The sequence below is a fragment of the Prionailurus bengalensis genome, chromosome B2 (genome assembly GCF_016509475.1).
Source record: "Prionailurus bengalensis isolate Pbe53 chromosome B2, Fcat_Pben_1.1_paternal_pri, whole genome shotgun sequence".
NCBI lineage: Eukaryota > Metazoa > Chordata > Mammalia > Carnivora > Felidae > Prionailurus > Prionailurus bengalensis.
The window spans coordinates 47,255,321-47,267,901 of NC_057349.1; the positions used below are offsets into that span (position 1 = coordinate 47,255,321).

General features: G+C 38.0%; 1 protein-coding gene across 1 annotated transcript in view; it reads right to left on the minus strand.

The window, feature by feature from the left end:
• Nucleotides 1–12,078: 12,078 nt before the first annotated feature.
• Nucleotides 12,079–12,581, minus strand: part of LOC122490465 (beta-defensin 112-like) — a 132,049-nt gene continuing 131,546 nt past the window's right edge. Inside the window, 1 exon segment of the mRNA XM_043593167.1 lies at nt 12,079–12,168. Within this exon segment, the coding sequence (XP_043449102.1) occupies nt 12,079–12,168 (90 nt within the window).

Here is a 12,581-nt window from a genome sequence, read left to right on the forward strand (position 1 = left end):
GCTCTTAGGATGGAGACTGCTTGGGATTCTCTCTCTCCCACTCTCTCTGCTCCTCTCACACTCATGTTCACATGTGTGAAACATACATACATACACACATAATACCTAAATAAGTAATAAATGTTTAAAAAACGTAATAGCAATCTATATCATATTCATAATTTTCATGTTTGCTTCCTACACTGAAATACGAGTTTCCCAAAGTTACAGACTGACGTTTTCCTCTCTGGTCTAGAAAAGCAACAGCATACTGCACTGAAATAAACTCACTTTTTTCCTCATTGTCAAATAAGTAAAAAAATGTGACAACCATAAGAGGGTCATGTATACGCTGATTATCTACACACGCAGAGCTGGTAGTTCTCCACTCTGTGCAGGGTGTGTGTGTTCATATTCATGCTTCCTTTTCACTGTAGGGTAACACCAAAATAAGTCAACTCGTTTCTTTCTCCTGTGCTTTGCATTTAATAAACGGGGCCTTCCTTAGCTCCCTTTCTAAACCGTCCGTCTGCCCTGTCCAGTGCCAGGCACTTCCCATGTGTGTTATTGGGAATTATCCCACGTGTGTTATAATTCTGTCTTATTATATCTTCATTACTTAGAATTGTAAAAGGTAACAACTGTGCAATGGAAGGAAGAATTATAGAGGTGGCCAAATATCTTTTTCCATACTTATCCCAACTTGACTCATACAATTAGAAATATCAGCTCCAAGGGGCACCTGGGCGGCTCAGTAAGTTAAGTGTCTGACTTCAATTCAGATCATTATATCCCAGTCCTGAGTTCAAGCCCCAAGTTAGGGGTCTGTGCTGACAGCTCAGAGCCTGGAACCTGTTTTAGGTTCTATGTCTCCCTCTCTCTCTGCCCCTTCCCCGCTCAAGCTCTGTCTCTGTCTCTCTCTCAGAGATAAACATTTAAAAAAATTTTTTTTAAATATATCAGCTCTAAGAATTATAAATTTGTTTATTATTTTATTAGTTTAACTCAAGTAGTTAATCATTATTCTGCCATTCAACTACATGGAAGGCATCATATGTATTAATGACTTCAAGTCTAGACCATCTTATATTAGTAGTACCTCTACCACCACCACCAAAAAATATTAATATTAATTTATTAATACTAATTAAGTATTGATATGATTTTATTGTTTATTTTTAATGTCAATGTTTACTATTTATTAATTTTTGTCATTTTGTTATGTTAACTTAATGTTTACTAGTTAATTCCAATTGATTAACATTAATTAATATTTAATGTTATTCATTATTCATTATTATTTATAAAGACAATGAATGCGGGACTCTTGTCAGATTTAATTCTCACACAAAGCATAGAGTGTAACTGTATTGCTTAATAAGTAGCTAGTAAGTAGCTGGAAATCTGGAAATCTGAGGCACAGTCATCTACCTTGCGAATATACAATACTGCCCAACAATGAAAGCTGGACAGTGTGACCATAAGTGTCTTGGTTTTATCTGAGCAACTAAGGTCCAAATTAATGGGAAAACTTATAAGGACAATATGGTAGTGTTATTGTTATATCTGTGGCAGGGGGAGATTATGAATAGAGGAAGCATTCCTAGAGGCATCATGGAATTATTAGAACAAGTTTAGTATTTACCCCTGGTTCCTCAACTGACAATCCACAATGAAATAAAATATAAAAGCTACATGTACTCACACTTAAAGGATTATTAATAGAAGAAGAAACATCCCATATTAAGAATTCTTTATTAGGGAATTGCATATTTCCCTAAAGTTATGGTCATTATGATCATTGTAATGCAAAGATCTTTCCAGATTCATTTGTCTGACTTCTAGGACTCAGTAACTTGTAATAAACTGAGGATGCATTACCCATGCTTTAAAAAATGTGTCACTATAGACAACTTTGTCTCTGACAACTATGGTTCTTAGGAGTTGATGTTCCCTTTCAGCTCTTATATTCCACGAAACAGCAGGTAGTAAAGAAAGTGTATTAGGTTATGATCTTAATATCCTTGACTTATCGTTGGATATGGGTTCTTTAACCTTTCTGTTCCTAAGATTCCTTATTTGTAGAGGGAGGATATTGTGCCAAAATACTTCTAAGACTCTTTTCATTATTATCCTACATTCTCTGAGGCTTTTCTCTTAGGAAAGTGCATGATATGTATTTATATTTCATTAGAGAAAGCATAACTAATCTGATGGAAGAATTTTCCACATGTAAATTTTCATGAAATATAAAGTCTAACAAAAATATCTTGTGTATGCATTAACATATGTATGCGTGTGGATATTAAAAGCAAGAAAGCTTTAAATTTTTTCATTTCATGTATTTAGTGTTACTTAATTTACTTTAAAATTTTTATTTAAAGTTATTTTTAGTTTAATTTATCTATTTCCGGCTAGGATCACCGCACGTCCTGCTGATCACTTAGATTCCATCTACACCTGCCTAAATAACCCAGAAAACCGCCAGAGGATTAGCAGAACGGAGTCGCCGGAGCCAAACGCAGACGAGAGGCCCACGGAAGAGGGTAGGAAGGGCGGCGAGGCGGTGCGCACTCCACGGACTGGCGGGAGGGAGCCGGGGCGGAGGGGCGGCTCGCCGGCCAAGCAGAGCCCCCGAGTCGGGCTTGCAAAAGCGGAGGGGCCTGACGGACTGTGTTCCCACAACAAGCGTGACTTAGCGTCTGGGAGGTCTTAAGTTAACAGCTCTGCTCGGACAGCGGGAAGGCTGGAGGACAAAGGGAGGGAGAGCTGCTGAGCCCCCTGACAACAGAGCTCAGTTTGGTGGGGAACAAAGGCGCTCGGGAGCGCCATCTCCCTCGCCCATCCCCCAGCCGAAATCCCAAAGGGAACCAGTTCCTGCCAGGGAACTTGCTCGCTCCGCGCACTCAACTCTGCGCTTCTGCGGAGCCAAACCTCCGGCAGCGGATCTGACTGCCTCCCGCTGCCTCAGGGTCCCTCCTGAAGTGGATCACCTAAGGAGAAGCGAGCTAAGCCTGCCCCTCCTGCCCCTGTGCACCTTGCCTACCCACCCCAGCTAATACGCCAGATCCCCAGCATCACAAGCCTGGCAGGGTGCAAGTAGCCCAGATGAGCCACACCACCCCACAGTGAATCCCGCCCCTAGGAGAGGGGAAGAGAAGGCACACACCAGTCTGACTGTGGCCCCAGTGGTGGGCTGGGGGCAGACATCAGGTCTGACTGCGGCCCCGCCCACCAACTCCAGGTATACACCACAGCACAGGGGAAGTGCCCTGCAGGTCCTCACCACGCCAGGGACTATCCAAAATGACCAAGCGGAAGAATTCCCCTCAGAAGAATCTCCAGGAAATAACAACAGCTAATGAGCTGATCAAAAAGGATTTAAATAATATAACAGAAAGTGAATTTAGAATAATAGTCATAAAATTAATCGCTGGGCTTGAAAACAGTATACAGGACAGCAGAGAATCTCTTGCTACAGAGATCAAGGGACTAAGGAACAGTCACGAGGAGCTGAAAAACGCTTTAAACGAAATGCATAACAAAATGGAAACCACCACAGCTCGGCTTGAAGAGGCAGAGGAGAGAATAGGTGAACTAGAAGATAAAGTTATGGAAAAAGAGGAAGCTGAGAAAAAGAGAGATAAAAAAATCCAGGAGTATGAGGGGAAAATTAGAGAACTAAGTGATACACTAAAAAGAAATAATATACGCATAATTGGTATCCCAGAGGAGGAAGAGAGAGGGAAAGGTGCTGAAGGGGTACTTGAAGAAATCATAGCTGAGAACTTCCCTGAACTGGGGAAGGAAAAAGGCATTGAAATCCAAGAGGCACAGAGAACTCCCTTCAGACGTAACTTGAATCGATCTTCTGCACGACATATCATAGTGAAACTGGCAAAATACAAGGATAAAGAGAAAATTCTGAAAGCAGCGAGGGGTAAACGTGCCCTCACATATAAAGGGAGACCTATAAGACTCGTGACTGATCTCTCTTTTGAAACTTGGCAGGCCAGAAAGAATTGGCACGAGATTTTCAGGGTGCTAGACAGAAAAAATATGCAGCCAAGAATCCTTTATCCAGCAAGTCTGTCATTTAGAATAGAAGGAGAGATAAAGGTCTTCCCAAACAAACAAAAACTGAAGGAATTTGTCACCACTAAACCAGCCCTACAAGAGATCCTAAGGGGGACCCTGTGAGACAAAGTCCCAGAGACATCACTACAAGCATAAAACATACAGACATCACAATGACTCTAAACCCGTATCTTTCTATAATAACACTGAATGTAAATGGATTAAATGCGCCAACCAAAAGACATAGGGTATCAGAATGGATAAAAAAACAAGACCCATCTATTTGCTGTCTACAAGAGACTCATTTTAGACCTGAGGACACCTTTAGATTGAGAGTGAGGGGATGGAGAACTATTTATCATGCGACTGGAAGCCAAAAGAAAGCTGGAGTAGCCATACTTATATCAGACAAACTAGACTTTAAATTAAAGGCTGTAACAAGAGATGAAGAAGGACATTATATAATAGTTACAGGGTCTATCCATCAGGAAGAGCTAACAATTATAAATGTCTATGCGCCGAATACCGGAGCCCCCAAATATATAAAACAATTACTCATAAACATAAGCAACCTTATCGATAAGAATGTGGTAATTGCAGGGGACTTTAACACCCCACTTACAGAAATGGATAGATCATCTAGGCACACAGTCAATAAAGAAACAAGGGCCCTGAATGAGACATTGGATGAGATGGACTTGACAGATATATTTAGAACTCTGCATCCCAAAGCAACAGAATATACTTTCTTCTCGAGTGCACATGGAACATTCTCCAAGATAGATCATATACTGGGTCACAAAACAGCCCTTCATAAGTTTACAAGAATTGAAATTATACCATGCATACTTTCAGACCACAATGCTATGAAGCTTGAAATCATCCACAGAAAAAAGTCTGGAAAACCTCCAAAAGCATGGAGGTTAAAGAACACCCTACTAACGAATGAGTGGGTCAACCAGGCAATTAGAGAAGAAATTAAAAAATATATGGAAACAAACGAAAATGAAAATACAACAATCCAAACGCTTTGGGACGCAGCAAAGGCAGTCCTGAGAGGAAAATACATTGCAATCCAGGCCTATCTCAAGAAACAAGAAAAATCCCAAATACAAAATCTAACAGCACACCTAAAGGAACTAGAAGCAGAACAGCAAAGGCAGCCTAAGCCCAGCAGAAGAAGAGAAATAATAAAGATCAGAGCAGAAATAAACAATATAGAATCTAAAAAAACTGTAGAGCAGATCAACGAAACCAAGAGTTGGTTTTTTGAAAAAATAAACAAAATTGACAAACCTCTAGCCAGGCTTCTCAAAAAGAAAAGGGAGATGACCCAAATAGATAAAATCATGAATGAAAATGGAATTATTACAACCAATCCCTCAGAGATACAAACAATTATCAGGGAATACTATGAAAAATTATATGCCAACAAATTGGACAACCTGGAAGAAATGGACAAATTCCTGAACACCCACACTCTTCCAAAACTCAATCAGGAGGAAATAGAAAGCTTGAACAGACCCATAACCAGCGAAGAAATTGAATCGGTTATCAAAAATCTCCCAACAAATAAGAGTCCAGGACCAGATGGCTTCCCAGGGGAGTTCTACCAGACGTTTAAAGCAGAGATAATACCTATCCTTCTCAAGCTATTCCAAGAAATAGAAAGGGAAGGAAAACTTCCAGACTCATTCTATGAAGCCAGTATTACTTTGATTCCTAAACCAGACAGAGACCCAGTAAAAAAAGAGAACTACAGGCCAATATCCCTGATGAATATGGATGCAAAAATTCTCAATAAGATACTAGCAAATCGAATTCAACGGCATATAAAAAGAATTATTCACCATGATCAAGTGGGATTCATTCCTGGGATGCAGGGCTGGTTCAACATTCGCAAATCAATCAACGTGATACATCACATTAACAAAAAAAGAGAGAAGAACCATATGATCCTGTCAATCGATGCAGAAAAGGCCTTTGACAAAATCCAGCACCCTTTCTTAATAAAAACCCTTGAGAAAGTCGGGATAGAAGGAACATACTTAAAGATCATAAAAGCCATTTATGAAAAGCCCACAGCTAACATCATCCTCAACGGGGAAAAACTGAGAGCTTTTTCCCTGAGATCAGGAACACGACAAGGATGCCCACTCTCACCGCTGCTGTTTAACATAGTGCTGGAAGTTCTAGCATCAGCAATCAGACAACAAAAGGAAATCAAAGGCATCAAAATTGGCAAAGATGAAGTCAAGCTTTCGCTTTTTGCAGATGACATGATATTATACATGGAAAATCCGATAGACTCCACCAAAAGTCTGCTAGAACTGATACAGGAATTCAGCAAAGTTGCAGGATACAAAATCAATGTACAGAAATCAGTTGCATTCTTATACACTAACAATGAAGCAACAGAAAGACAAATAAAGAAACTGATCCCATTCACAATTGCACCAAGAAGCATAAAATACCTAGGAATAAATCTAACCAAAGATGTAAAGGATCTGTATGCTGAAAACTATAGAAAGCTTATGAAGGAAATTGAAGAAGATTTAAAGAAATGGAAAGACATTCCCTGCTCATGGATTGGAAAAATAAATATTGTCAAAATGTCAATACTACCCAAAGCTATCTACACATTCAATGCAATCCCAATCAAAATTGCACCAGCATTCTTCTCGAAACTAGAACAAGCAATCCTAAAATTCATATGGAACCACAAAAGGCCCCGAATAGCCAAAGGAATTTTGAAGAAGAAGACCAAAGCAGGAGGCATCACAATCCCAGACTTTAGCCTCTACTACAAAGCTGTCATCATCAAGACAGCATGGTATTGGCACAAAAACAGACACATAGACCAATGGAATAGAATAGAAACCCCAGAACTAGACCCACAAACGTATGGCCAACTCATCTTTGACAAAGCAGGAAAGAACATCCAATGGAAAAAAGACAGCCTCTTTAACAAATGGTGCTGGGAGAACTGGACAGCAACATGCAGAAGGTTGAAACTAGACCACTTTCTCACACCATTCACAAAAATAAACTCAAAATGGATAAAGGACCTAAATGTGAGACAGGAAACCATCAAAACCTTAGAGGAGAAAGCAGGAAAAGACCTCTCTGACCTCAGCCGTAGCAATCTCTTACTCGACACATCCCCAAAGGCAAGGGAATTAAAAGCAAAAGTGAATTACTGGGACCTTATGAAGATAAAAAGCTTCTGCACAGCAAAGGAAACAACCAACAAAACTAAAAGGCAACCAACGGAATGGGAAAAGATATTTGCAAATGACATATCGGACAAAGGGCTAGTATCCAAAATCTATAAAGAGCTCACCAAACTCCACACCCGAAAAACAAATAACCCAGTGAAGAAATGGGCAGAAAACATGAATAGACACTTCTCTAAAGAAGACATCCGGATGGCCAACAGGCACATGAAAAGATGTTCAGCGTCGCTCCTTATCAGGGAAATACAAATCAAAACCACACTCAGGTATCACCTCACGCCAGTCAGAGTGGCCAAAATGAACAAATCAGGAGACTATAGATGCTGGAGAGGATGTGGAGAAACGGGAACCCTCTTGCACTGTTGGTGGGAATGCAAATTGGTGCAGCCACTCTGGAAAGCAGAGTGGAGGTTCCTCAGAAAATTAAAAATAGACCTACCCTATGACCCAGCAATAGCACTGCTAGGAATTTACCCAAGGGATACAGGAGCACTGATGCATAGGGCCACTTGTACCCCAATGTTCATAGCAGCACTCTCAACAATAGCCAAATTATGGAAAGAGCCTAAATGTCCATCAACTGATGAATGGATAAAGAAATTGTGGTTTATATACACAATGGAATATTACGTGGCAATGAGAAAAAATGAAATATGGCCTTTTGTAGCAATGTGGATGGAACTGGAGAGTGTGATGCTAAGTGAAATAAGCCATACAGAGAAAGACAGATACCATATGGTTTCACTCTTATGTGGATCCTGAGAAACTTAACAGGAACCCATGGGGGAGGGGAAGGAAAAAAAAAAATAGGTTAGAATGGGAGAGAGCCAAAGCATAAGAGACTGTTAAAAACTGAGAACAAACTGAGGGTTGATGGGGGGTGGGAGGGAGGAGAGGGTGGGTGATGGGTATTGAGGAGGGCACCTTTTGGGATGAGCACTGGGTGTTGTATGGAAACCAATTTGTCAATAAATTTCACTAAAAAAATTAAAAAAAAATAAGGTATCTATTTCCAATCAGGAAAACAAAACTATTCCAAATATTCCATCTGGGAATTTAAAATACATAATTTGTTTATACTGGTGATAGAGAATTGAGAAGCCAAACAGAGTAGTGACATAATCCAAAGACTAGCACCACAAGTGACCGGTACTGTTCCTGGAGCTGGGGAACACAGACAGAAGTTGTATTCACAAAATCTAAAAGCTATGGTTATTCAGTAGGATCTATAACTAAGTTGGGTGTTTCCTGAAAGGAAGTGGGACCATGTCCAGTGAGGACCTATACCAAAAGGAGAATTAGCCAATACAAGGAAATAATGGCTTGAAACAGAGGAGAAGGGAAAAATTGTCAGGCTTTTCCCATCCACCAGGTGTTCTTTCTCAGGTGACTCCAATTGTCTAAACTCACCCACGGGAGAGGTAGTAGGGGTTGTGGAAAAATATGGTTTATCCAAAGAAGGAAGAAAATCAATTAGAAAGAAAACAGGTAATCAGTGCACAGTAGTTTTATCTCTAAACCCTTTATTAAAGTACAATATATATACAGAACAGTGCATGTGTAAGTGGCAAGCTCATTAAATACTCACAACTTAACCCCAGTATGTAACTAGCTCCCAGATCAAAAAGCAGAACATTACCAAGTACCTTAGAATCTTCCTCAGTATCTTCCAATCACTATCTCATCACTCCATGGGTAACCAAAATCCTGATGTCTAGCAGCATAGATTAGTTTGCTGTTGCTGTTGCCTTTCGTGGTGGTGGTAATGATGATGACGATAATTTTACTTTTGAATGGAGTTATGTTCTTGCATGTACTTTTTCTGGTTTCACTTTTGCTCAAGATGATGTTTGTGAAATTCCTCCATACAATGTGTATAGAAGTTTACCATTCATTCTCATTTTTGTATAGTCTTCCATTATGTGAATAGCACATTGTAGTTTTTGATCCCATTGGCAATTTGCATAGTTCTAATAAGAAAATTTTATGAAAAATGTCATTATGAGAATTCTAGCTCATGACTTTTGATGAACTTTATATATATATATATATATATACACACATACGTATATATACGTATATATACGTATATGTGTGTATATATATATATATATACATATATGTGTGTATATATGTATATATATGTATATATACACACATATACGTATATATACGTATATATACGTATGTGTGTATATATGTATATATATGTATATATATGTATAAAATATAAAGTAATAACCTTAGAAGTAGAGGAGAAACAATTTATACTTTATCCAGCAATATTTAAGGCTTTCAAAGAGCTTCACATCCTCCCCACTATATGGGATATATTTGATTATATCTCATCTTTTCCAATTTAGTCTTTGGAGTGCAGAGTGAAAATATTGTGTTGTGGAGTTAATTTGCACTTCACTAATGAAGTTGAGCACATTTTTATAAATTTAATGAACAACAGAATATCCTCTTTCTGAGGTATGCGTGCAAGTCTTTATCCATTGAAAATTGGGTTTTATGTATTATAAAAAATTTATGTATATGAGTTTTTTCTATATATTTAAGATGATTCCTTTTGGGTAAATGGATGTTAAAATCCTTTCTCACTGTATGGGTTGCATTTTCCCTTCCTAAATATATTTCAGTGAATAGAAGTTCCTAAACTGAAAGGGGGCAATTTATTAATTTTTATTAGTAATTTTTGAGAGTTATTTATAATATATTTGCTACCCCAGGTCATGAAGATATTATGTGATTATTATTTTATCATTAACTTTATATAAGTAATTCACCTGAAACTACATTCATGAATTTGTGTTGTGAATTAGGGATCAAGATAGTTTTTCCCATGTGATATTCAAATATTATTTATTGAAAAAAATAATTTTCCTTACTTTTCTGCAGTCTTACCTATGTTAAAAATAGTGACTCTAAATATGTGGACCTATTTCTATACTTCTATTTAGCTCTAATAGTAAGTCCTTGCACCAATTCATATACTTTTAATTACTTATTGTTATATTTTGAGTCTTATTAGCATTTGATAGAATAAGTCTCCAACTTAGTTCTTTCCAAGATTACCTCGTCTTTTCTTGGTTCTTTGCATTTCCATACACATTGTAGAATTGTCAATTTATGGGGTAGGCAAAAGTTTTTTTTAGAATTTTAACAGTAATTTTTTTGAGTCTGTAGATTAATTTGAAGAAAACAAAAAATATTTACAATACAATTCTCCCAATAGATGAGCAGGTTATATAATTATTTCATTTATCCTTTAAATTTCTGTCCATATATGTGTTAGATTTCTACATATACTATTTCTACAATAAGCTTTTATTATTTATGAGATGCATTTTTCATTAGAGTTATTTCTATATATTTAATGGCACTCTAAATATTATATATATATTTTTTTAATTTTATTTTTAGAGTGTTTCTGGTATACAGAAATATAATTTACTTTTTTTTTACTGACTTTGTTTAGTGATCCTGCTAAACTGACCTACCAATTCTAGTAGTTTGCAGATATTTCTGAATTTTCTAGATATATGATCATGTTGTGTGTGGATAATAACAGGCTTATTTCCTTGTCTTCACTCCTAATGTATTTGTCCTTCTTCTTAGCTTATAGCACTGGTGAAGTGATCCAGTATAATGTACAAAAGTGTTGTTACGGGCAACCTGGGTGGCTCAGTTGGTTGAGCATCTGACTTCAGCTCAGGTCATGATCTCTCGGCCTGTGAGTTTGAGCCCCATATTGGGCTCTGTGATGAAAGCTCAGACCCTGAAGCCTGCTTCAGTTTCTCTCTTTTGGATTCTGTTTCTTCCAATCTCTCTGCCCCTCCCCCCACTTGTAAGTGCTCTGTCTTTCAAAAATAAATAAATAAACAATTTAAAAAAATCTAAAAATAAAAGGGAGGGGTCAAATGGTGAAGTAGGGGAGCCCAAAATTCCCTCATCCCTCAAACACCAGTATTGAGGTCAGAGAACTTGGAATTCCAGGAATCTGGGCTACAGAGTGACAGAAACATTTGCAGGGGCCCACAGAGACAGTTTGGTGGGCCACGGGGTTATTTCAATGAACAAATCAAAGCATACCTGGTGGAAAGTCCTAACCACTACTACAAGTATTGAGATAAAGCAACCAGTGGCACATCAACAGAGAGCACACAATACACTCCAAAAACACTGCATGACATGTCAGGCTCTGGATAGTGTATGACCTCTTTTTAATATAGTAGTACTTGTAGGTACAGGACACATAACAAGCTAGTAAAACATATAAAAGGCAGAAAATTAGACAATATGATGAAACAGAAGAATTGTCAAAAGAAATTCCAGGAAGAAATAACAGCCATAGAAATGCTTAAAATAGATATAAACAACATATCAGAATAAGATTTTAGAAAAATAGTCATAAGACTAATAACTGGGCTTGAAAAAAGCATAGAAGACAGCAGAGAATCTATTGCTGCAGAAATCAAGCACCTAAAAAATAGTCATGATGAATTAAGAAATGTTGTAAATGAGATGCAAAATGAATTAGATGCAATGACAAGGATGGAGGAAGCAGAGGGAAGAGTAAGTGAAATGGAAGATAAAACTATGGAAAATGATGAAGCCAAGAAAAAGAGAGATAAGAAAATACTAGACCATGAGGAGAGAATTATAGAACTAAGGGATTCAATGAAACATAATAATATCTGTATCATAGAAATTCCAGAAGAAGAAGAGAGAGAAAGGGGCAAAAGTTTTATTTGAACAAATTGTAGCTGAGAACTTTCCTAATCTAGGGAAGGAAGCAGACATCTAAGTCCAGGAGGCACAGGAAACTCCCTTCAGAATCAATAGAACAGGTCGTCACCATGATATAGTGAAACTGGAAAAATACAAAGATAAAGAGAAAATTCTGAAAGAAGCTAGGGACAAATGGGCCTTAACCTACAAGGCTAGACACATAGGACTAATAGCAGACCTGTCCACTGACACTTGGCAGGCCAGAAGTGAGTGGCAGGATATATTCAATGTGTGGAATAGGAAAAATATGCAGCCAAGAATCCTTTATCCAGCAAGGCTGTCATTCAGAACAGAAGGAGAGAGAAAGGCTTTCCCAAACAAAAACTAAAGGAATTCCCAACCACTAAACCAGCCTTGCAGGAGATCCTAAGGGAGATTCTGTGAGTGGAATGTTGCAAAAACTACAAAGGACCAGAGATGCCATCACAAATGTGAAACCTACAAATAACACAATGACACTAAATCCATATCTTTCAATGATGACTCTGAATGTAA